This window comes from Vidua chalybeata, chromosome 13, assembly GCF_026979565.1.
Source record: "Vidua chalybeata isolate OUT-0048 chromosome 13, bVidCha1 merged haplotype, whole genome shotgun sequence".
Classification (NCBI taxonomy): domain Eukaryota; kingdom Metazoa; phylum Chordata; class Aves; order Passeriformes; family Viduidae; genus Vidua; species Vidua chalybeata.
Window position 1 is genome coordinate 17,709,997 of NC_071542.1, and position 26,176 is coordinate 17,736,172.

At 38.1% G+C, this 26,176-nt stretch overlaps 1 protein-coding gene across 17 annotated transcripts in view; it reads left to right on the plus strand.

Annotated features, from left to right (window-relative positions):
• ASB7 (ankyrin repeat and SOCS box containing 7) overlaps nucleotides 1–26,176 on the plus strand; it is a 79,671-nt gene that overhangs the window by 6,938 nt on the left and 46,557 nt on the right. For 8 of the 17 annotated variants that reach the window (XR_008433250.1, XR_008433249.1, XR_008433251.1 and 5 more), the window contains exons 4-7: nucleotides 2,551–2,811; nucleotides 9,173–9,778; nucleotides 18,998–19,572; nucleotides 20,282–20,425. Coding sequence is in view for 4 of the 17 variants with exons in the window: in XM_053954929.1 (XP_053810904.1) it covers nucleotides 2,601–2,811; nucleotides 9,173–9,778; nucleotides 18,998–19,137 (957 nt within the window). In the remaining 13 variants the exon portion in view is untranslated. The other 9 variants (XR_008433248.1, XR_008433247.1, XR_008433257.1 and 6 more) reach the window with 9 other exon arrangements.

The window sequence follows — 26,176 nt, forward strand, 5'->3', positions numbered from 1 at the left end:
AGCCAATGCCAATTTTTTATAATGCTGCATTACAAATATACCCACCAGCTGAGAAGTGTGAGAGAGAGAGCTCTGCTTTTCCTCAACCAACTGTCTTCACAGAGAGTTGCAGGGGAAAGGAATACTGCTGGCCCTTCAAATGAGAAATCCCTTTTCACTTCATCTCTTTAGTCATCCCATCTCTTTCTGTAGCATTTTGAGCAACTAGCCTGACCTTAATTTTCAGGACCACGTGAGGGCTTGCAAGTATTGGTCCTTTACAAGAAAGGACTGTAAAAATGGCATCATAAAGTTTGTTTACATTAAGTTTTGACCAGGTATTCTCAGTTTGAAAAAGAAGTTTTTATATCTTGTTTTCGTAGGTATTCAGAAACTAGGGCTAAAAGGGACATGGTCTAAATTACAATTTTTTAAGGGTTTTGCATGACTCATCATCAGCAGCTAGATTCTACTGTCAGTTTTCACCTGCAAATCCAAAGACGATCTTACTCGTGCAGCTGGAATTTCATTACCAGTGCTGTTAGTGGTGTGATGCAGAATAAAGTCAAGCTCACTCTCTTATAGGTGAGCATGTTCTGAAGTGCTAATTGGAGTTTAGAAAAGAGCTTAGCAAAAGCTTATTAGAGTCAATAGAAATACTTCCATTGTCATCAGATTAACCAAGTTTGATTTTTGGAATATGTTGCAAAAGCTGACCTATTGAGCTGGCAGTTGCTGATTTGTAAATCCCCTTTCCTCCCAGTCTCAGATAATGAAGTTCACACTGTAAAACAAAACAAAGCCAGTTTCTAAGCCATGTATAACATATGGAGCTAAAAAGTCTTCTTTAATAACCCTATGCTGAAGTAGTGATTGTTGCCATACATGGTAAGCTGAAGCATTTATAAATGTCAAAGACAGGCATTTGCTGTGTGCAATTTCCATATTTGCAGGGTAAGTAGGGTCGCTGGAGCACCTGTTAATTATGAGTTTATATCTCTCCAAAAAGTAGATGAATAACTTCTATACCATGGGCACAAGGGGGTTGTGGAAGAGCAAATACACACTGTTCCTTTGTGTGCAAAGTTGGTAGTGATTGATGCTTTCACTTTTCTCTTGTCTGTGGGTGTACCTGCATCGCAGAAAAACAAGTGTCCAGTGGGATATGGGGGGCTGATTGCAATTTCTTTTGAATGACCTGTGGATCATGAGGATCTGGAAGTCTTTTTGATACCTAAAAGAAGGTTTAGGTGATAATGTGTGTTGACATCCTAATAAACCAAAAAATTACTGTAAATTGTAAGTTTTGCTTGAAATTAATTTTCATCATTAGAACTTTTCTTTGTACTTTAATGTTGATTAACTTTGCAGGAGTTTAAATATATTCCTCTTTTTAATCTTCTAGGTCTGTGTTAATATCCATCCACGTTTGGATATTTTCTGAGGCTCGTATTGCTCAGCATTACCTTTCTCATATCCTGCTTTTATTATTTTTTCTGATACTTCTTTCTATTTTAGGACTATGTGATATAATACACAATGTATGTGAAAATGCAATCGCTTAACTTTGTGTACTGGGGAACAATCCCTAAATACCTGTTCATTTTCTTGCCCCAACTAGAACTGCAGGTGGTACTTTTTAAACAGAGCATGGAGTACACAGTATTTCTCTCTTTCCCAATGTGTGCTTGTTTCTAAGCTCTTTTACAGCAGCTATTTTAGATACCCTTTTGGTCCTGCTCTCATGTACTGTATCAAGGTAATTATAAATTGAATTATTCTGACATATGTTCTCATGGTGTTTGTCAGGACTGTAGTAACTGAACTTAAATGTATTTTCAGGTCTTATATAATATTATCCTTGTATTTGATTTTTGGAACGTTGAAGTTCTTTGCAGCCTTTGTGGACTAATTAAGAAGTGCTTAAGCCAGAATACAAACAGTAGACTAATTAAAAAAAAAAAAGGAGGTGAAAAAGGAAAAAGATAATTAAAGTTTTCAACTTGAACATTAGTATTACTAATACTCACATGCAGAAGGTCACAGGATTCTGTTGGTAAGATATTTTCACTGAAGCTTACAAGGGGTGCATTTCTAGAAAAATAGAGTATCATAGTTCAGTTACTGCAGCAGTGCAGTGGTGCTTCCTGCAATTGTTTGGATTATCCATTCCATAGTTTGGATAATCCATTTAACCAGTGGCTCTGGAGGTAGTGATATTGAACACAGTGTGATTTTGAAATGAATGATGGGTTCTGGAGATTTTTCATTTTGCTCATTGCTCAGTTGCTTTAATTGTGACCTGCTGTTTGATGCTGTCATTTCTGAAGAAGAAAACATTTACTACTTATAATGTGCAAATGCCCTTTTCTTTTGCAGTTCAGTGATGTCACCATGTACTATGATTTTGCTAATAAGAGTGAGATCATTTGGGGTTTATCCTCTGTGTAACATCACTTTTCACAGCATACAGAGAGAAGTCTTAGCATCGCATTCCATTAATGCTTTTTTTCCTACATACCCCATTTCTGATCCCAATCCTAATTTATTCCTGCTTCCCATTGATTGAAGGTGACTCTAGTGAGCTCATGAGGCTCCTGTAAAGGCCAGACTCAGCTAGGATGTTACACCACCACTGCAGGAGGAACCCTGAGCTGCAGGAAGAGTTGCAGATCCAGGCTGCCGTGGCCGCCGGCGATGTTCACACCGTGCGCAAGATGCTGGAGCAGGGATATTCTCCAAACGGTCGGGATGCCAATGGCTGGACCTTGCTTCACTTCTCTGCAGCAAGAGGCAAGGAGAGATGTGTCCGTGTTTTTCTGGAACATGGAGGTGAGTTGCCCACAGAGAAAAATCTTTATACTCATCTGACACCTTTCTGTCTCAATTTGCACTGCAGGGCTTTCCAGTACTGGTTAGATATCAAAATACTTCTGGTTATCTTTTGTAATTATTTTTTATTCTTTTGTTCTTAATATCTGTTTATTTCTGATGCATGCTCTGTGAATGACATCATAGCTTAGCATTATAGCTTATTAACTTTTTTCCCCCCAGCATTGCCTAGGAATTGTTCAAGGAATGAATAAGCATTATGAAAATAGGGCATTATAAGGACTCATTATAAAATGAAATGCACTCAAAGCACTCACTACAGGCTTTTCTTCTCTGTTAGGGGGTAATATTAGAGGAAGGCAGATCCCTGAATTGAAATCCTAGGGAAGCTTGTTTCAGAATTCTAAAGCAAGTTAACCAGTTGCATTAAAGACTAAGTTTAATATAGGCTTTAACAGAATCTGCTAAACTTTATGAAAACAGTCCTCTTTGTGCAAGGACTTCAGTGTCATCTAATCCAGATGAGTTTACAACTCTACTGCATCCAACCACGATGAAACTTTATTTCAAGAACTGACTGAGTTTTGTTGATTTCAGTGGTACTCATGTGGGTGATGATTATTATCCCTCAGGTGGTACAGTCAGAATTGCTCATTGCTTTATCATCTTCCAAGGCCACCTGAAGCTTTAGAAAGGGATCATCCTAATCTTTTAAAGTGGTACTGGAGAGGAAATCAGTGGATGTTCTCCACATTCTTATCAGTGCTCTTGAAGAACAGCATCCTCTATTCTAGCACTGTTCTTACCAAATGAATTACGAGGTTTTCAATCCCAAGGAAATGGAAATCTCTCTGATGCTTTGTGTATCTGAGCCATATGGACCCCTTGTGTCTGTCACTGGGTTTGTCAGCTGTATGGATCATCCTGAAAGTGGAGTGGCATTAACAGGCTGTGGTAGTGGCACAATCAGTGATTTGTTCCTTGAGAGCAGTGGTGAAATACAGCCTGAGCAACTGGACTCTGTGGATGCACCTACTATAGATTGTAACCACATAGAAAGGGCAAACCCTCATGGCCTTATTGGAAGAGGGGGGAAATATACATATATATTTATATATAATATATAACTTTAAATTCCACTTTTTAAAGCAGATAATCTGAAGCCTTCAAAAGTTTAAGGCTTTAAGTCACATACATTACTTTTAACTTTTTATCTGTAAGTTTAAAAATTATAAAAAAGCCCCAATCCCTTCTGTATTCCTATGTATTTTCATTTTATAGGTTTTCATATTACATAGCTGCTGATGCAGTGGTTTGTTTTTATTTTTGTTGTTATTCTTTCCCATACAAAGTAGCAGCTGAATGTGATGCCTCATGAAAACTGCCTGTAATGAAACACCTTTGTCCTGAGGCAGCTCGGAGTTGAATCACCGAGATGAGAAAGTTGAGTAACAAATAGTGTGAGCTTTAGTCATCCACAGCAGCTTCCCTGCAGCTGAGCCTTGCTCCTGAAAATTGGCACTGCCTGGTGCCTTGCCTCGTTTTCCCTCAAAACAGAGGCATACAAATAATGAGTATATATCACATAATAATGTCACAAATGAGTTATTAAGCAGCAAGTGAGTTGACTCTTACAAGCTGAGTTAATCGTGCCACCCTCATTAAGGAGAGGTTTGTGTCTACCTTTGCTCACGTGGTCTCTACTTTTCTCCCTCTGGAATGGATTGTTTTGCTGCTGGTGCTTAATCCCTGTGGAACAAAAAAAAAGTACTGGGGTGAAGGAAAAAGTCCTTTTCTGTTGTGAATCTTATGGTAAAATAGTATTGTACATTGGTAATAAATTGACACTGAGAGAGAGCCTGTGGAGTTCTGGGGGAAAGAGGGACTTGAGAAGGGGTGGTTGGTGGTGGTTGTGGCTGTCTGGAGAGGTGATGGAGCTGAGCAGAGCTGGGAATATTTTCATAGGGAAAATAGGAGTGGGAAAACCACAGTGGGCTGTTGCTGAGGGTAGAGTGCTGTGCCTCAGATCTGAGATGCTGGAAGGCTCCCAGAGTAGCCTGCTAGTGGGATGGAGGATGAGTTGGGCTAATAAGGCTGAGAAGGAATCTGGTCACTGACCTGGAAATAAAAAGTAGATTCTTATGGGAGTCATGACCTGTCCGCCTCCTGCTTTTGCTTTTTCTCTTCCATCATTGCTCACCAGCAAAGAAAAGAGCCAGAGAACAGTGTTGTGCATGCAGATTGGCTGATTTGAGTGGAGGTGGTGGAACAGCAGGAAGCTTTTTATTATCTGCTGAGGAAGGAGACACAGATAGATGGGGAAAAGGCAGAAAAATCAGTCCAGACTAAAGGATGAAGCCAGCAGAAATACTAAGTAGATACAGAGAGGTTAAGTCAGATAACAAATACTATTTAGCAACTGGTGCAATACAGAAAGTTCATCATTACCATGGAGAAACTTAGTTTTCATAAGAAATAGCGAATTTGACTTTCTTAGTGTGTTTTTCTCATTTTAGTAAAGTGAATATTCTATGAAACCCTCTCTTCCCACCCATAAAAATCATCTGGAGTCACAAACACCAAAGCAGAGAGTTTTTAGTAATCTTGGATTTTAGTGTAACAAGCCTTTTTTCCCTTCAGTGTACTTCGTAAATTTTTAATATGACATATAGAGACAGACAATCCAACACTGGACAAGAAATATGTTTTATTAATTTCCAGCCACTGCTATTAATGTTACAACAAGCTAAAATCTTGAAAGTGTCTAGTTAGCTGTCCCTTGGTGATACAGTCTCAGTACTAACTGAGCACTTTCTGGTTATTCATATTAAAATGAAGAAATAATTCACTAAAGCTCCTAGAAATTAAATAGTAAGAGAAAGTAGCCAAGCAGCCGTATTTATTTATTTTTAGTCTTGGATTCAAGGTATCTAAATTTTAGTAAGGTCCTGCAGAATCTGGGAGGATCTAGAGAATGCCAAATGCTCACCCCCCACTAAGCTCCTAAAGTGTTTTTGTCTCTGAACAGTAATGCTTTCCTGGACATCTTCTGTATCAATGTTATCTTAGGAAATTCAAAACAGAAGCTGCATGAAGCCATGCTTCTAAACCTTGTGGTCAGAATTAAGTCCTAGCTGAGGGAAAGAAGCTTGAAATAATAGAAGTACTCAATGAAGCCAGAAGCATTGCTAAAGCATTGCTTTCTTGGCTTCCCAAATTACTGTGATAGAGTGACCTAAGAAAGGTGTCAAGGAAAAAGGAAAACTGTACCTCTGAGCTGTAAATTGAAACTCTGAAATAAGGGTCTTTTATTTATGAATCTATATATCCTCTAGATTGCAGTATTAGAAAGAGTTTTATTAACAGTGGACTTCAAATAACTGGCTTAGGTGCCCAGCTTTCACATGAAATAAAATAATCTCAGTATCATTCAGTGCTACAAATTTTCTATCTGGAGTGAGCTTGATTGCAGTAATTGGTACCCTTGATAAGCTGTTCAATGTTTCTGCCATTATATTTTGCCTTATATATAAGAACATTAGAAGTGACCAAATGCAGTTGTTCATGTTTCTACATTCTGCCCTCCCCATATTAATGGGAAGCTTGGAATGAAAGAACTGTTTGACAGTCAGGATGGAGAGGAGATAGAGAACTGCTGGGAAGTGCTGGCTTGATCCTTTTCTAGCTAAAACTGCCAGGTAGTTTTTACCCCTCTGCAGATTCTAAAAGTTTGTCTGAGAGTCATTCCTAATTCATTTTTACCTGGCTCATGTTCCAGGAGAAGAGAGTTGCTTTACAACATGATACCAATACTGAAAATTTTAGAAAAATCAGACAAAAGCCCCACAGCAGCACAAGTTCTTCAGGCAGCATCAGCTTTGGGGTGTTACTTTTACTAAGACAGGGACTGAGTGGATGGAATTTGTTTGCAACTTCATGCAGGTCGAGCCTCTGCTAAAATCTCGTGTGAAATTCGGGAGTTTTCCAGGAGGTGGCAGCAGGATATTGATGGAATAGCAACAGACGTTTCGATCCTGTTAAAATTGTTTCTCTAATCCAGAGGCAGACTGTTGGCTCACTAGAAATCCATAATCTTAATGGGAATTAGAGTATATTTTCACGAGGTTTTTCTAAGGGGTTTGTTATGGAAAGGTTGGTTGTTTGTGTTGCTTGGTAGCCCAACTGTGAGGATTTTTTCCTATCCATCTTAAGAAACTTCTCTTACATGACTTAGTAATTTTTTGTTTCACTTTAGTGGTCAAAAGCAATGACATTTTGCAAGTAAGGAAGGTGTGGAAAGATGCTTAAAACTGTAGGAAAAAGGCATCCTTATGTTGCAAAGAAATTGTTTGGTTTGGATTACAACAATCAGTATAAAAGTGCATATAGGTGCACATATAAAAGTTGGGCCAAATCTGCTTGAATTTGGAAATGGCTCTGATTAAACAGGCTTGTGGCACTGCACCTCATTTGGGGGTTGAAATGATGCCTTGCATACCTTATGCAGTGTGGGAGAGGGAAGGTACAACTGAAACATTATTTCTTTTCAAAATGGTTTTTGGTGGAAGACAACTCTGCCTGCTGCTGTCTCCTTTCCAGCATGTCCCTCTTTGTCCCCAGTTCTGCCCCTCAGATTGTACCATCCCTCTGCTTGTATCATGCCTGTTACCCACTTTATTTATCACCACTCAGAAGTCAATGTAGAATAGTCTGAACTGCTGTGAAGAAAGATACCCTGGGAGCAGCATCACTTTGAAATATTATCTTTGTGTGGGTTGTGCTGATTCTTTGCTGCATTTTGGACATGATCACAGTGCAGGTTAAGAACACCCATTCAGTCACTGGCTGCATTTTCCTGCTGAGCTGTGGGTGCTTCATTCATTCCTTTATCTCAGGTTAATGTGACTTTTCAGAGCACTGAAACTTCTGCTTTTCATGGGAGATTAGGAAAGCTGTCACTAGCAAGGAACTAAACTTTCCTTAACATATCCCTTGTTTCTATGTTTATTCCTATTCTGTGCACTAGAGGCAGTTATTTCTCTGTGTAGCCAGGCTGCATTCATATTTATGTTGGTTTTTTTTTTTTGTTTTTTTTTTTTAGTTAGTTTGTTTCCTTCCTCTCCATCTTCTCATTCCATTTAGAAATATCCTTGAAGTTGCTGGATCATCTTTCCAGCTGTATTATCAACTCCTTCCTTCCAGTCTTTTGGTTTTGGTTTAATATCTGTCTTGGTGTTATCTGGATATGATCACAGTGGGTTGGGAAATGCATTCCTTGTTTGTGTTTGCACCTTTGTGTGTTCAGTCTAGGGTAGCCTGCAATTAATATTGTATTTTGAACTTAGAGAAGGTCTTCTGGTGCAGATGATATCTAACTTAGGTTGGGAGAGTGTTCAGACTTCCACACTGTAGTTTGTACCTTTTAGTGTCCAACAGCAGCAGCCATGGATGGTGGAAGGAGAAACCTCACAGCCTGGCTTGTTCTCTAGCTGAGAAATGGCACCTTGCCTTGGGTAATTAATTAGTCACTTGTTATACAAGTTTGGGCGTCCTGAGGAAATTAGGTTAATTGATTGGATTATTTCAATTTTTAAATTAATAAATCAGTCTGAGTGTTTGTGCTGCATGAAGGGGAAAAAAAATCTGTAATTACCTGTACTCTGCACTAATAGTTTATCTGACTCCTTTCAGAAGTGGGTTCTTACATTCTCGAATTCTTGTGAAACTATAGATTCAGAACAGGTTCTAAACAGATTCATCATCTGTGAAAAGAGACTTTATCAAGATAATCTAAAATAACATATATCCTACATGCTTTGGAAATCCTGCAGACCACAGAGAAGCATTTTACCTAATACAGCATTACACCCTAAAAACAATACAATGCTGCCAGACCACAAAACATCCGCAATTTGGGACAGCAGATGTTTCTACACATGCTTCTTTTTAAGACGAAGAAGCAACACAAGGGAAAATAAAAAGTTGAACATTGAGAAAGAAATGTAATATTGTAGAGCTGGGGGAAAACTGGATGGACAGAGAGATTTGAGTAATTAGTAATTAATTCCTAAGAGTGCTAGGAAGATGTGGAAAAGTATTTGTCAAATGGAAACATATGTATGAGAAAGAAATTTTTTTGTTTTTGTAATTTGTTCTTAAATACAGTTTTAACTTTGTCTTAAAAATAGCATGTTCATGAAAGCAAGAATTAGTTTGTAGTACAAAAAATCCTGTCGTGCTATGCCTGGAAAGACTAGCAATTACTGTTTGAATTTTTTTTTTTAATTCTTTTTTTTTTTTTTTCCACCACCGGATTACCGTAACACCTTCTAATTATTTTTAAATTTTATTTTAACTTCAGCTGATCCCACAGTTAAGGACTTAATTGGAGGCTTCACTGCTCTGCATTACGCAGCCATGCATGGCCGGGCGAGGATTGCGCGCCTGATGCTGGAATCTGACTACAGAAGTGACATTATTAATGCCAAGAGCAACGACGGCTGGACTCCCCTGCACGTCGCTGCTCACTACGGCAGAGACTCCTTTGTCAGGCTCCTCCTGGAGTTCAAGGCTGAGGTTGATCCGCTCAGTGATAAAGGTACTACACCACTCCAGCTGGCCATTATCCGGGAGAGGTCAAGCTGTGTGAAAATCCTCCTGGACCACAATGCCAACATCGACATTCAGAATGGTTTCCTGTTACGATACGCTGTGATCAAAAGCAATCACTCGTACTGCCGAATGTTCCTCCAGAGAGGGGCCGATACAAACTTGGGGCGCTTGGAAGATGGACAGACACCCTTGCACTTGTCTGCTCTTAGAGATGATGTGCTTTGTGCACAAATGTTGTATAATTACGGAGCAGACACTAACACAAGGAACTATGAAGGACAGACCCCACTGGCTGTTTCAATAAGTATTTCTGGAAGTAGCCGACCCTGTCTGGATTTCTTACAAGAAGTGACAAGTATGTATGTAAGAGAAGTTAATCACAGGACACAATGTCCTCTAAAAGCCTTCTTTGAATTTAGCCCCCAGGAAAAAAAAAAAAAAAGCTTCCTCTCTGCCCCTTGATGCTATTTAAATGCACTAGGAAATTTCTGGGAAGGTGAAGGGATTGTGATACTGGGAGTCTCTTACTCGGCAAAGGTGCTAATGTTAAGTGTACTTCATTTAAATTAGTTTTGTTTAAATATCTACGGGAAGCATTCATTTTAAAAGAGTGAACTGTAAAATCGAGTTTTATTTCTGGCCTTAGCACGCAAGATTTTTGAGTTTGGTTTTGTTGATTGTTTAGGGGTTTTTTAGTGTCTTTTGTTTTGCTTTTTTATTGCCATGCAAATGCTCGGCAGTTGATGGCTTTTTCATCTGCACTACAACTAGGGCAGAAGAGAGCTTTGGCTGCTTTGTGTTCTCCCACATTCCCTCCTTCCCTCCCTTAAACCAGACAAAAAAATGCCACAGTTCATTCCTGCGACTTGAAGGGATTTCATGTGCTGTGTAGCTTTGATTTGATTTTGTTGATGTCTTTGAAATATGAGAGATTTTAACTCACGACTTCTGATATTTAGAAAAAGTATTGGGCTCTGAATTTCTGGATCACTTTTGATTACCAGTTTTTGGTGTATTAGATCTACTGAAAGTTTTCCTCTCTCAACATGGAATGCTGTACTAATGTTTCATAATCATAGTATTTCCCAAAGCATTTAGGAATTGCTGATAAGCATTTGGCAGAGTTTGCCAATTCAAATATGTTAAGATGGCCTGGTAAATTATCATCCAACTAGAATGATCTTTGCACTACAGAGGATGTGGTGTTTCATATATCCTTTTTTGTCCCCTACAGCTCCTTTTATTTTTTTTTGAATGTGGTAATTTTTTAATGAGAATTAGATGACCTATATACTTTGTAAAGAAACTGAAAGTCACTGTGGGCTGGAAGTGAATCAGCTGAGATCTGTTGTCAGTAGCTGACACAAAAAAGCATTTGGAATTTCCTTTCTTTTTCTACATGATTTGTGGTGGTGTTTTTGTTCGTATCTGAAATTGAAAGGGAATTTCTGGATAGGTGGAAGTTGGTAATAAGATATATGAGCAATTAAGCAATTTTGGTTTAATTTGCCTGCCCCTTCTCATTCAAACACATTTCTTTCTGGTTTCCTTTTAGAAGCCTTTCACTATATAGTTGCAGTGTCAGGGATTTTAGGAGATGATATGATATAATATCCTTGCAGTTTTTCAGTCTTAGGATGTATCAGTAAGCATGAAAGCTTAGGTTGCTCCCGTGTTTCCTCAGTGTCTAAAGACCACTGGAAACAGGAGCTGTAACTTTCAGCTTGCAGATTCCATACCTTAAGGTTTTAATGTTAAGTGAGAAGTAAATTCTGCTACAAAAAAAAAAAAGAAAAAAAAATAGCTTTAATTTGTGGCCAGTGTTGGAACTATCCCAGTTCTGTGCTGTTGCAGGGAGAACTGGGAAAACAGTGCTGACAAAAACAGCTCTGAGCAAAATAATTATCAATATATGTTTACAAACCACTGTAAACAAACTCTGCTGCCCTTTTTGTAAATATCCAAACACTGTCTTCCCTGCTTTTCATTAATAATTACTTTAATAAGATGCTGTATAAGAGATGAGATGGATAAAGAGCAAGCTGGCATTTTGATAGTGGAGTTCCCAGTTAAGTCTGACTGTACAGGGAATTGTTGAGATCTCATGCTGCAGTACTTTGGGGAAGAATCTTGTTTATGAGTCTACTGCAATATGTATTTTCTAGGAAAAAAAGTTTACAAAATTTTTGGACAATTCTTCTGTTGGAATTCTTCCTGAAACTCTTCTGAGGTTGGCAACAGTGCCTTGTTCATGGGGCTTAACGGGAATTTCAGTTTATTTGAATCTAATACTAAGTGACTTATATAGAAATCCATAGCTGTAAGTTTTATATCTGCATCTGAAGTTTTGAAGAGTATATTTGATAGTAAAACAGGAAACAGTTTTTATTTTTACAGTAGATTAACATTTTTAAGGCTAAAGATTAATAGATATTAAATATCAAAGTTATCAAACCAATCTGTGTCTTCAAATGAAAGCAGTTGCATGCTGCATATAAATAGGATACTATTTAGTAATCTACATATAGACTGTGAGTAGCTTTTTTTTTTTTTTATACTTGGAAAACATATTTGTACAGTTTCAGTTTCTCAGAAAACATCATTTGTGAATTTCTTTTTGTTTTGGTAGGTATTGTAATCGGTAATAATGGCAGCCTTTAGCCCAGGTCCCCGGTTGGGAATAACAGGCAAGAAACCAAGCTCTCAGAAATACTCAGTATTGGCCCTGAGAGTCTGCAAGAAGATATTGGATTTTGGGGTTTGACCCTGAAGGTCTGATATTCTTCCTGGTTACAGGTAGAGATTCTTTGCTCCTAGAATAATTCCAAGAGGAAGTTATTCTATAGTTGTGTTTCAGTATTTAAGCACAAAGCTGGAAGTTAGGAACAGCAGAGTTTTTGACCATGAGTCTGCTGTTGACTTGGTGTTCAGACTTGTGTGTTTTTCTTTTCCCCCCTCTCTCTTTTTTACAATACAAAAATAAGCAAAGTCTCCCTGGGAAAAAAAAAAACATATTGAAGATGAAAACTACTCAATTATTTTATTAATCACCTTCCTTTTCCTTATCTATATTACACTTTCCTTTTTCAAAAAACATTTATTGGCAGCCACCGTAGTACCTAAGATCATTTGATAAAGAGTTGGTTTGGAGCAGTGTAAATGTTTCAATTTTCACATGGTCTGAACCTGCCTCTTCAGGAGTGTTAATGTGTTAAGCTTGGAATGCACTAATGCAAATTAAAGTAGAGAAGCATGTATGTGATATATAGAAAGATAGAGATACATAGAGACTCTTATTGGTAGTGTATGTATTTATAAAATCAGTGTGCAATCACAGCCCCGGATGAAATTATTTCTTTTGAAATTGAACGGGATTGAGAATATGAAAACTTACAAAATGAATGTGGGAGGTAGAAAAAATGCAAGTGTTAGAAAACTATGAAAGGGCTTAAATAAACTTCAAGATATTAGAAATATCAATTAGGATCTTTAGAGAAGGGAATTTTTAAAAAGCCTGGAAACTTCCCCCTCCCCATAGCCCTCCTTTAACTGAAAGTGTGTTCAGCTCAGGAGCAGGAGAGGCTGTGAGGAGCTGCTGGTTTGTGTCGAGGCAGAGCTTAGGAAATGATCTGGCCAGAGCAGTGTGAAGTGGCTGGTGTGGAAACAGGTACCAAAGAACTGAGTTCAGTTCTGGAACAACATCTAAAACTCACCCAATGAAGTTAACTACAAATGTTTCAGCTGCATTCCTTTTCTAATTTTTCAAAGGGCAAATCTTTGGCTTCAACTAGAGAGTGTAATTTTGTGTTTAAATTTATATAGCACTGTAAATATGCAGAATAACTGAGACAGAAGTTCTGTTAAGGAAATCCTTAATCTTATACATCCTTTGTCTCTATCCCTTGGCTAAATCAAGATAACTTTTCGCTACAATTTTATTTTTTAACTGGAAGAAGATTTAAAAAAGTTTCTCTCTGCATAGTTTTAACTTTTATAAATACAGAAGTGTCATAGTGAATTAAGTAGATTTCTACATATTTTATTTTGTAGATAATTGCAAAGGAAATGGTATTTCCATGTTTGTAATAACATAGCAGATCTTTACTGGAATCTCAGGCTTTACTTGTTTCCTTGGATGCTGCTGGAAATCTTGCAGTGATGATTGAGGTCTGCTTTGTCATCCAGTTACACAGAGAACTGGGATAAGGGGATTATTTTATAATTTTCTACTCTACAGTTGACTGTATTAAGTAGTTGAATCATATTGTGTAGCTATATACAGTTATTTACTTTGAAAGAATTTTTTAAGAGGCCTTCATAAAAAAAATCATGACTATTTTTATTTATATGTGGCACTTAAGGTACAGCCATGCTCTGCTCCCATTTGTACACCTATGCTGTACTCTGCAAAAATTATTTAAAAATAGCATAACAATGCATCTTAAGCCTGTCTTGATGTTCAGAGCACTTTACTTACTGCCTCCTAAAAATAGATAAACATTATGGTGTTGAAATTCTTAGCTGCATTTCCATAGCAATTTCGGTGAGACTGAATTTACAGAGATGTCACAATTTTTTTTTTCTAAATATCTTTGCAAGCATATTCAAATCTTAATTTCATTGCCAAATACACCTGTTAAGTATGACATTGAGCTTCACTGACATTCTGCTTTTTCATATAGGAATTTTCAGTCCAAAATAGTACATCATTTCTGTGCCAGATAGACTGAAATTTCATAGACATCTAAAACTCATTGTGGGGAATTATTTTTCAGAGACCAATGAAAACATATGTCAGGCTCAGACATTCTAGCAGAGGCACACTGAACACAAAATTAAATTAGAACTTTTAAAATAACTTGTATGATATCCAGTTAAAAAGCTCTCTGTGTCCTGTCGAGCTGGAGGAATTTGTTCATGCTCTCAATGCACACTCCGTAATTCTAAACTCATCCCTGCATGCCTGATATTAATATTTTAGACCTATAGATTTTTGATACTAGCTTTTTCTGACGTTTTGAATGCTGGAAATTATTCCAATATTCTCCAATTCTTCTGCTGTTGTTTTTTACAGAGTACAAGCAGTGCATTTGCTAAACTTTAGACCTACTGCACTGAGCAGCCGAGTTCCCCTTCAGCTCAGCCTCAGTCGTTCCCTTGGTGATCCCAGCCTTTCCCTATGATCCCATTTTTGTGCATCCTCCCCAGTGTTTCATGGCTGGTAGGTGTGAGTTTCCAGCTGATAAGTTCAATTACCTTTTTCATTTCCCTCTCCAAAAAACCAACAAATTCAGAACTCAGTTTAATTGCCAGCACTGGCTGCATTCCTTCAGCACTGTGAAATAAGGGATGGATTTAAGGACTTGCTGCAGAAATAAATAATTTTCCTGATATTATAGAGGAACTGAGCTCTTGCCAGCATACATCAGCCTGGTTTCAACATATTTTGTAAAATGTTTCAGAAGATTTTTATTTTTAAGTTCCCTTTGTAGCTAAAAAGAAATTACCAAATGGTTTCTTGCTACTGTTTTCAGCCTTTCAGAATTCCCAGGAGGGGCAGAGGCTCAGTTTGAGAAACACCACTCTAAGGGTTTTTGGAGAGATGCATTAATATTGTAGAGAAAACTGTGGGCGGCTTCTGAAATATGTCACTGATGTTATTTTTCATTTTTTAATTTCTTCAGAATCAGCTTATCCACTTGAAACCAATGGCACTGATTGTTTGCTTTAAAAATACTTTTCTTTTAGTAGTTAGAACAATACATCAGAGGGGATCTTCTTGCAGCCTACAATGTATTAATTTCAGTTATTCCCAAGTTTTCTCTTGGGTAACAGAAAGTTCAATTCATGATTGTTGGATTTTTACATGGATTTTTTTGCTCTCTATCTGCAGTGGAGGAAATGGGTAGGGATTCCCCTTTTCCAGCTTTACAGCACTGGATGAAAGTCCCCAGAAAAGAGTGTTGTCAGGGGCATCACAAATATGCCTTAATGGTCCTTAAATATAGACTTACTGGATGAGTTAGTGTTTTATTTCTTGGGGAGCATTGTCTGCAGAGGGAAGGCACAGGTATAAATGCAGAGCAGTTTTAACAGTGACACAGTTCTTTGGCCAGGTAGCAAATCCTAAATGGAAATTTTGTCTGCTTTGGGGATACAACAGCAAACTCTCAGATACCATACCAGAAAAATCTTGAAACTGCAAAAAGAAAAGGAATGGAGTTTTGAGTGGAAAATGAGATTAATTGTAATAATTTCTTGCTGTTAAAACATCATTTTTTTCCTTTGCTTTACCAGAAAAAGCTGATCTTTTAATAATAATTTAAAAGGCTCATTTTATTATTCAAGTAAAATAATAATTTAAGTGGGGAAAAGCTCAGAAACTTACTTTGATAGCAGCTGAAGAACTGATTTAGGAAAATGCTTGATTTTGATACATATTGAAGTCTGCTGCATCCAGATTAGAAAAAATCAAAAAGCAATCCCACTTGATTCTTTAAGCTCATGCCTTACATTTCTTCTGTTTGGAAGAAGCTTTTCTGTCAGGTTTGGGACACTGTACACAAGAATTGCAGTGGTGGGGATTTCTGCTTTCCTTTCCAGCACAGAGCACAAGCTCTGGAAGGCAAAAGATGAATTATGCTTTTTTTCTCCTATAATTAATGCTTCTAATTTATTTGATTACTGCTTTAAAGCTTAAAAAAGAAATTGACTGCAGTGTGTAATGATTTGGTGAACACATGAGCAAATCCAGAATAACAGGACCAAGGTGGCCCTTCAGGGATGTGCTGGCTGTTTTTAAGGTGATCAGTAGTTTTATGTGGCTGTTTTGCATGATAGTGGTAATTAGGCCAATCGTACCTTTCATGTTTGTGGGTTTTTTTGTTTCTTTCTCTTTTAATTCTCTTCCTTTCCAGCTTATTTGCCTAAATAACTTCCCAAACTTGTGATGCAGGATATAACCAAAGTTGCAACTTCCTAATGGTTTTTAAAGAGAACTTTATTCATCATTTAACTTGTCTTACTTTGCCAAGTTACTAATAACATTTTTCATTTGCCAAACTAAGGTTCACTGACATCGGTCCGTAATCCTTTATTTTTTTTTTCCTTTTCATTCAGATGCAACCAAGAATGAGTAAGTGTTCCAGACACCGTTTCTAATAAATCACAAATGCATTAATAACCCTGGAATTTGCAAGGCGTGACCTAAGACACCAGCAGCCACTAGATGTAGCAACTGGTGCTTAACACTGGAAATGTCCATTGTTAACACATTCCCAGGAAATATTTTTTAGGCTTATCAGGGGAAAATGTCATACATTTGATAATCGGGTCTTTTTGAATTAACTGATGACCAATTTCTTCTGGGTATTTTAAGTTGTCTGTTCTTTTATGTTCTCAAAAACCACGTAGGATGTTAATTAAAAGGCATTTATTTCTGAAACCAGAAATCAGTGTCTCATAGCTGATTTATTGTGTACTCTACTACAGAAAATACACAAAGTCCTCTAGTCCTTCGTCATTTCTAATGCTGCTGTTTGCAGTGAACTTTTGCTTTTTGAACCCTGTTTTAAAGCATCAGAACTATTTCTTTATCACCATTAAGATTGTTTGGTTTCATACCAAAATAACTTTCGTTTCCCTGAAGTTTGAGTGTTCTGCTGTTGTCTGAGTTGCCTAAATTCTTTCCTTCAGGTGGAAAAAAAAATTGCCAAGAAGAAACCACTGGTGGACAAAGTAGCCATTGGTCTGTGTTCTAAGTCATGGATGAAGGATTTAACTAAAAATAAATTGACATTTAGGTGGTGATAAGTATAATAAAAGTATTTTCAACTTACATAAAGGAAATTCAAATTTTCATGTTTTTTAAATTTCAAACCGAATTTCTTTAGAAGCAGACTGAGACTATTTTCATGCATTACTTCTGCTGGCTTGCCCTGGATAATTTTAGTGCTTAAGATAAATCCCAGTGTCTAAAAATCCCTACCTGTCTGTCAGCCCATTTCTGTAGATACCAACAGAAGCACGTACATTGTTCAGGGTGCTGAGTATTTTGAATTTGACAGTCATCAGGTCCCATAACCAAGTCTTGGCTTGGAGGAAAAAAAAAATTAAGAAAAAGAGGCTTACACGGTTAAGTCAATGATCAAAATATTGATTAGCACAGCTTTGATGTGTTACTGGAATAACTCCAAGGAAGCTGTAGCAGAATGAGGAAAAAGCACAAAGGCAGGCAGTTTGTTCAGAGGTTTGGAGTGGTTCCCATGTTGGGGGTTGTTAGCTGGAGTTTTCAGCTTTGGGAAGAGGTACCAAGCATGAGTGGAGGATGGAGGTTTATATAAAGGTATGTAAAATCATGACTGGCGTGGGAACAATTATTCATTATTTTCCTTGTAACTCAAAGAATGGCAGGCATGCAACAAAGCCATCAGGAAGCAGATCTAAAATAAATAAAATTACTTTGCAGTTTTCCAGCCAACGCCTAATTATATTGTGAAATTTGCTGCCACAGGATGTTTTGGATACTGAAAGTATGAATGGGTTCAAAAAGCACTAGACAGATTTACAAAGGGCAAGCTATTCACAGCTATTAAAGACATAGATCTGTGTGCAATCTCTGGGCTAGGAAGGCCCAAAGGCATCAGTGCTGAAAGCTAGAAGGGTTTATTGGGGCAGGATTTCTCAATGTCTGTTGTTCTGCTCTTTTTCTCTTTCTTTCTTCCTTGGGATCCATTGCTGGGTGCATTCAGATACAAGACTTGATTAAGTTTTCTGAGATTATTTTGGGTAGAGGAACCAAACCCCAATTGTTTCTCAAGGTGTTTGATTTTGAGTGGTTTCCTGTTAAGAATGAGCTTGAAGGAGAATTGATTCTTTTGGAAAATCCTTGCCAGGAATGCTGAAGTCTGTATTTGTCCTGGTTTAGGGCAGATTTGGGAGAAAGGACAGCCTAGGACAGTGTGATACCAGTAAAGCTTTTCCTCTGTGGACAGTGGTTAATTCACATTTTCATCCCTTTCTGTTGGAGGAGGGTTTGGCTGCATCCAAAGCCTGAAGGCTTTATCTTTTCATTAGAAGGGAAGAAAAACCCCAGTCTTTAACTCTGCCACAGCTATGCTGGAATAACTTGTATAAATCCTCACTCTCTGAGGAAACTTCCTAGTCCTGTTACAGCTGAACTTAGATGTTTCTGTCTCATTGTTTAAAAGAAAAGCAAGACTGAGGGGTTTTTCCCCCAAGGATAGAAAAAAAATCCACAAATTTAAATGGAGGAGTTCTGGTGTTCTGTAATGCATAAGCATATGTTGCCACCTGGTGGGAATCCTCACATGGATGAAATCACTTTACACTGGCATCAGTAAAATTATGTGCATATAAAAATGTTTTTAGAATTCACCCCTTGGTTTCATTGAGTTCATGAAAAAGGTATTAACTTGTAATTCTCTTGTAATTTTTCCCTTCCCTCTCCCTCTTAGGAAACAGCAAACCCCTGTCATTTTGCAGAGTAAATGATGTCTTAAAATACATTTAAAATGTGATCATTTTATTTTTATGTGTTCCTTTTGTCTTTCAGGACAGCCCAGAAACTTGCAAGATCTATGCCGAATTAAAATCCGTCAGTGTATAGGCCTTCAAAACCTCAAACTGCTTGATGAGCTACCCATTGCCAAGGTCATGAAAGACTACTTAAAACACAAATTTGATGATATCTGATATCCATGAAGAGAGGAACTGTGAGCAAGTTTAGTTCTATTCCAGATACTGAAGAGGCTTGTTGCCTTGCACAAAGTATATCCTATGCAAATTCTGATTTTTCTGTGAAGTCAGAAGGCAGGTATACACTTCCTTGGGTTTTTTATACCACACGCTAGAAGGTCTTAATTTTTGGTTTCTTGGTCCAAGTTTAAAAGGTCCAAGCTTTCTATACGATATTGCATTTTAAAAATTGCTGTTGGTTTTCTGTTTGTTTTCACATTATGTGTGCAGACTTGCCGTGGAGATGGAAGGCAGCCCCTCGAGGGAAGTGCTTGGTTTGAGTTGGCATGCTGAGCAAGAACAAAAAAGTTTGGAAATCAAGGCACCAATCCTGCAAAAGGATACAGATAGACCTCCAGAGCCCTGTTTGTTAGGACCTCTTGTCTCTGCCAGGTGTTTGTTTTTGCAGGACAGAGGGAAGAGGGGATAATCGATGTGTCCTCGGGTACTGTATGAATATAATTTGGAAATTGAGGGAAAAAAATGCAGTTACCTTGTTAAATTTGAGGGTCTATGGGTCTATACATTGGCTTTTTTTTTTTTTTTTTGGAATTTTTTCTTTTCCTAATTACTGTAGTTGGGATGCCCAGAAAATTCAGGCCCTCTTTCCCAACATTGCCTGTTGAATGGGCTGTTTGTAAGTCTGTTTTTACCAGTGACAGTACACTACAGAGAGGCATAGCCTCTGTATTTTTTACATTAATTTAAGAGGAAACAAATTTAGATTTTTTTGAAGCCAATGTATTCTGTTGCTCATACAGTGCCTCCTGTGCAATAATCTCTCTGATGTGTTTTCCCTTGATGTGTGATTCCCCCACTATTCCTCATTTAGGCTCAGTGCATTATTTGTGAGAGCAGGAGCTGCTGCCTCACTGTAGTGTTGAGAGGACATTACAGAAATGATGCAGCAGTTGCTGTTCATGATTACTCCCTGAATTTCATGAATGTATAACCTGCTTTATTTCACTTTCAGTTGAGATTTTATCTACGGGTTCTCAGCCAAATTGTGTCCAAAAAAAAAAAAAAAAAAAGGTTAATTGGTTTTAAAAGCAATGTGGGGGGTGGGGTTGTTTTGACTGCTCTGAAATTCAGTTTGTTTCAGGTTAGAGAGCGGGAAGTGCACATAAGCTATTAACTAAGAAGACAAGCCCCACTGACATTGAAAGTTCAAATTTTGCAATTAATCTGAAAGCAGAAACTGAGAGGAGTGCTGAAATCTGGCTACTGAATGTGTCTTTCAAACCAGGTATTAAAAGATTTGTTGCAAAGTTTTATTTCTGATAGTAGGAAAAAATCCATTTCTTGATCAAAAGATTGGGCCAATATATGCAGTTGTTTCCCTCTCGTTATTTTCAAGGCATTACAGACTCAGCATAAGATTCTTGCCAGTGTTCTCTACTTTTATTTTGGCATCTGCCTGGCTCCAGAAGAGCCCCTCTGATAGTAGGAGTGCTTTTGTACCAATTGCACCAACCGAAGTGGGAGATGAAAGCAATGATGATGACTTTTAAGTTTCACACTGTCACTTTCAAAATACTTAGTGTTAAAAATAGGAAAATCAAAGTAAGGCAGGTAAACTCATATTATTTAACCCTGCTAGTTCCTTTTAATATTTGATAACCCCAGGCTGCAGCTCCCTGAGAGTGAACCTTATCACTGCTAATGGATGCACAGGAACCATGGCAAGCCAGGAGGATTATCTGTCCCCATTGTGCCTGGCATTGCATCAGGTTTCCAGACAATGAGGGATTTTGGAGATTCATGGCTCAGAGGGTTGGCAATGGGCTGTTGAACCTTTTTATCTCCAGTTTGTACCGGTTCAAGTCCAGCTGCTGGAGCGGTGACCAGAAGTTCACATCTCAGCAGTGTGAGTGAGCAAGTCCAGCCTAACACCCTGCACTGGGTTGTAGAGCTTGTAGTGCTTCCTCCTGGTTGTATCTGTGGAGTAGGGACGGGCTGTGAGCTCGAGTGCGTGGCTCAAATCTCTTGGCCCCTGTGGAGGGACGATCAGCCATTCCAATCTTTGAGCTCTCCAGTGCTGGGACAGGGCAGACTGGCAGGTTTTAACACAAATCTTCCGTTTTCTGACATTAAATCAGGAGCTGATTTCTTAAAAAAAAAAACCAAACAAAACAGGCTTAGTATTGTTCACTACACTTGTAAGTTGGTCTAAACCAATGTCCTTCCCCACTGAATTTTTACAGTAATATTTTCTAAGGTAATCTAGAGTATATTTTAGTTGCAATCTATATTAAGGCAAATTATTTGTTCTGTCTGTTGCTGTGACTGAAGAAAATTATGAAAGACTTTGTTGGTAACAAGAATGCTATTTAATGAAGAAATAATTCCATTATTTATTGTTTGAGGTTTGTTTTTTGGTTATTTCTTTTAAGTAACTGACATCTAAAAGGGAACACACATATGTTTCAGGCCAGTAAAAAGCCTTTCTTTTAAATTAATTTTCATCCTCTCCTCTCCCCAGGGTGGAAGGAAGCCCTCACCCTTTTTTGCAATGCTAAGCCATCTTTTGTAGCTGGTTTCTCACCTTAATTCTTGCAAAGCACTGCAGCACATGTGGGTCTGAACCTACTGATAGTCCTGTGCACTATCTCTGGTTATCCATGTACTCAAGTGCAGATAAAGTAGGATTATTCATTGATAATCCTACCCAAATTTCAATAAGGGGGAATTTGGTCTTTTTTTTTTTTTTTTTTTTTTTCAATATTGTGCACAAATACTTTGAAGAACAAACTGACCTTTGTTTTTCATTTGGACTAGAATGTGGAAGGAGAAGTGCATAATAGAAACTTGTGATGTAGCCTCGTTCCATTACCTTTAAATTCACGGTTGAACACTTTTAATAAACCTTAAAAAATTGGCAAACACACCAAAGAATCAATATGAGTAAAAGACTCTGATCATTAACAAACTGCAAACCTCATCCTTTAAAACAAAGCAGAAAGTTTTTTGTAAATATTTATGTTTATAAATGTACAGCAGAGTAAGAGTGTTTTTTAGATTATTTAATTACCATATTTCTAAACTATTTACATTATAGACAATACTTGTTAGTTTGAAAAGCTCGAGTGGGTTTGTTTTGTTTTGGGTTTGTTTTCTTTCTTTTTTTTTTTTTTTTTTTTTTAAATTCACTATCACTCATGCTTGGAATAACTCTGGCTTCCTTGGGATAGCGTGGAAAATTTGGTTTTCTGGCTCTGGTTGGCAATCATAGGAGAACACATCTGGACAAACTCTTCAGCTAAATACCCAGAGGCAAAAGAAAAGATATGGCATCTTTACCAGGATGGGCTGGTTTGGAGGAAAAAACCTGCCCACAAGTGCAGCTTCCATGCAATGCTGTGTTACCAATACCATCATGTATTTTGTTCTTCCTTTGCAATGTAAGTTTTTGCTTTGGGTCAATTTGAATTTAAAAAAAAAAAAAAAAAAAAAAAAAGAAAGAAAAAAAAAAAAGAAAAAAGTTAAACCTGGTTAAAACCTATTTTTGGTTTATGTTCTGTTTATTTCTAATGTAATGTTTTAATAACATAATACCACTTTACACATTTTCTCTCCATGTTTGTCTGTCTCTTCTACTCCTGTTCCCTTCTCCGGGGTTCATGATTCTGTAATGCATTTGGGACTCAAAATGCCCCCACAAATGGGAGTTCAGATGTCTCATGAGTTGTAATGGGATTTTTTTACCAGTAAATATGGACAAAACCCTCATAGAATAGTTTGGGGTGGAAGGGACCTTTAAGTTCCACCCCTGCCATGGCAGGGACACCTTCCACTGTCCCAGGGTGCTTCAAGCCCCATCCAGCCTGGCCTTGGGCACTTGCAGGGATCCAGGGGCAGCCACAGCTGCTCTGGGCACCCTGTGCTGGGGCCTCCTCACCCTCCCAGTAAAACAAAACTCACTCTAGAGCTGGGCTTTGGAAGGGGGAACAAACTGGTCCTAAACTGTGAGTGGTTGGGTTTTCCCTGCTCAGATTCCAGTGCTGCCTCTTCAGGGTTTTCTGACAGGTTCACCTTTCCTCCTCAAGCTCATGCACTGACCAAGATACAAAAATGACCAAACAGAGGCTGCATTTTACTGATCAAAAAGGGGGGTGTATATGAATATTCCTGACACACAAATAGAAACTGGAATGTTCGGGTTCAGTCATGAGAAAAATGTACAACCAAAAGATGCAGTAAGGGTTTGGACTCTAAAAATTTGGAGAGGAAGGAGACTAGATTTCAAGACATTACTGCTAAAGGGTAGTAGAGGAAAAAAAAAATGCTATTTCCATTGCTCAGTAGCAAACTTCACAAACATCACTGGGAGAACATTCACTGTTCAACCAGCAGTTGTGTTTGGAGCTGCTGCTGGTGGTTTCTACCAGACTGGCCAGGCTTTGGCTGGGCTATACTGAATGCTGTGCTAAAGACTTGGTTCCTGCTTATGTATCGTATTTCCTGTTGGAGTGTTCACTTGTGAAGTTTAAAACAATTAATGGATAATGTTACTACTTGGAAAAACCTGATTTACAAGCTGTTGACAAATGATGTGTTTAGAATATACAGTCTTTATATATATTGGTAGAAGTGGGTGATAGAGAAGTGTACTTATTTTATATGGCAAAACATGGGGGTTTTTTACCATAGTGAATAATGAAAAATTAGAACCTTTGAAAGAAAAATTATCAGAGCACAGAACAGGCTCTGCTGTGTCTTTTCCCAGACAGGCTGGAGTGAAGCATTTAAAATCTCTTTGCTCAAGTCTCTCCCCTCTGCTAAACCTCAAAGGTTTTATCCTGTTCTTGGAAATTGGAATAGGCTAAAGTTTGCTTTTTCCTTTATCACTGCCACACTGAGTCTCTGCTGTAGGGTTCTACTCCTTGACTTACTAGCCAGAGTAAAGCTCAGCATGTGATTTAATCCCAGGGCAATAAGAAACAAAGCAGGTATATGCAGAGCTTTATGAAACCATGCTACCAGGAGTTCTTCAGCCAGTGCATTCCCCAGGGAACCACAACATGCAGCTGGAACAGCAAAATCTGGGCTCGAAAGCTGTGCTGACTTTTATTGGGAAGTCTCCAGCTGTCTAGTGAAGAAGTCAGAGCTCCAGCTGTTTCCTCCACATCTGGGCTCTCTAGTGCTGCTAGCTGCTGTTTGTGAGGTCCCAGGTAAGTTCTGAATGTTGTCATGTTTGCAAGAAGGATGTGTGACCATCTCCAGAGGTGCTTGTAAAAGGGTCTGGAAGCATTTCTGAGCCTTCTTCAGACTTGCGGGTTTCTCATGTGGTAGAGTTGGTGTACACTTAAAACAAGTGGGTTTGAGAGTGGTGGGTGCTACAGGGTCAGAATTTCCCTCACTTTCGACTTTATCTGCTGCAGTTATTTTACAGACCCCCTCAGCATCCGTTAAATAGTCCTGAAAGGGGTGAGAAAGTTGAACGAAAAGAAGCTTATAGGCAGGTTATCCAAGAGTAAATACTAAAATTTACTAAGTGTAGGTCTGTAAGTAACTGATCTACAGCAAAATCATCTATTCTTTCTTAAAGACAACAAAATTTGATGTAACTCTTCTATTCTGACTTGCAAAAATAGAGTTTATAATAGACTTCAAAGAGATCATCTCCTGTTCTGTCACAAGTAACAAGTTCTACTAAATTCTGTCCTCATTTCTGACTTGGACCATTGTAACTCCACTGAAGGTGGTGGTTACTCAACATTTAATCTGGTGTGAAATAGCAAATAATTGCTTTGGATGATCAGCTTGCACTCCTGCTCCTTGTTTTATGGCCTAATGAGGAGAATATTTTTGGAAGGTATTTGTGAAACGCTTTGTGAAGGAGCACTGGGAGGCATTCTGTAGTTCAAGCCAACTTTATAAGCAACTAGCAGACAATTTTATTTTTCTCCTGAAAACACTGCCTGTTTTGCTAGAGTTACTTAAGCTCTGATATCTCATCTTGAGATGGTGAGATATTTTGGTTTGATGTTCCATTCCAAATCTTGAGAAACAGCAGATTGAAGTAGATCTGCAATGAAATGTAAACTCATTTTATTTTGAAGACTTAATTATTTTTTAAGCCATTAGAGATTAAATTTTATATACATTAGCATAACAGCAGGTTCTTACATTCTTTACTGAGTGTGTGCCTGCTTGTAGTCTGCATTCACAGTGTGCTTAAAATACAAGGTCACCACCTTTAAGTTTGAATAGCATCTCTGGATGCTGGGTTTGGAACTGTCAGATCTGCCCTTGTCCATGGTAAGTCAAAGGTGATACTGGAAAATGTTATTGTCTATGTCTTATCTACCTATAAGCCAATACAGGCAGGATTTTTAGGTTCTCATCTGTTCCTACCTGACTATAGCATTTGCATGGAGTAGTAGAAATTTAGATTCAGCTTCATCTAATGCTTGATTTTCACACCTCAGAGTACCCAACTGCAGGATGTGGGTTACTGAGAATGACTTCCAAGCTGTGTCTATCTCGAGCAGCCCAACTTGAGATCCATCCCCTGGCTCTCTTGGATATTGCTCATCTCATAATGGGTTTTTATATAGCTGTTAGGAAGCAAAACAAAATAATTTTTAGAGAGCAGTCAGTCTGAAAATAAAATGCCCAGGATGTTTGGTAAAGGATGAAGTTTAGATGTGTGTGGGATTGTGTGAGGGAGAGAGCAGAAAATGTGCCTTTTGATCTTAAGAAATGTTTGGTATGTGGGTTGTTGGGCTTAGAAGTTTGAATGTCCTTAATATAAAATAATCTGTGTGAGTATTTGAGTCTGTTCCTTTTCAACTTTGTGTGAGTTATTTAATGTTTAGTGAGCCAGAAAAAAAAAAAAAAAATCACTGTTTTCTGATGGATCAGGCACCCTCCTGATGAGTGGAAGACTTGAATTAAAGTTCCCACTCTGAACCAGGCAAAGTAATTAAGGATGGGGATTTGTACTCACATTCCCACCTTTTAGTGCTGTGATTACAGGTTTGTTAAAATTGTG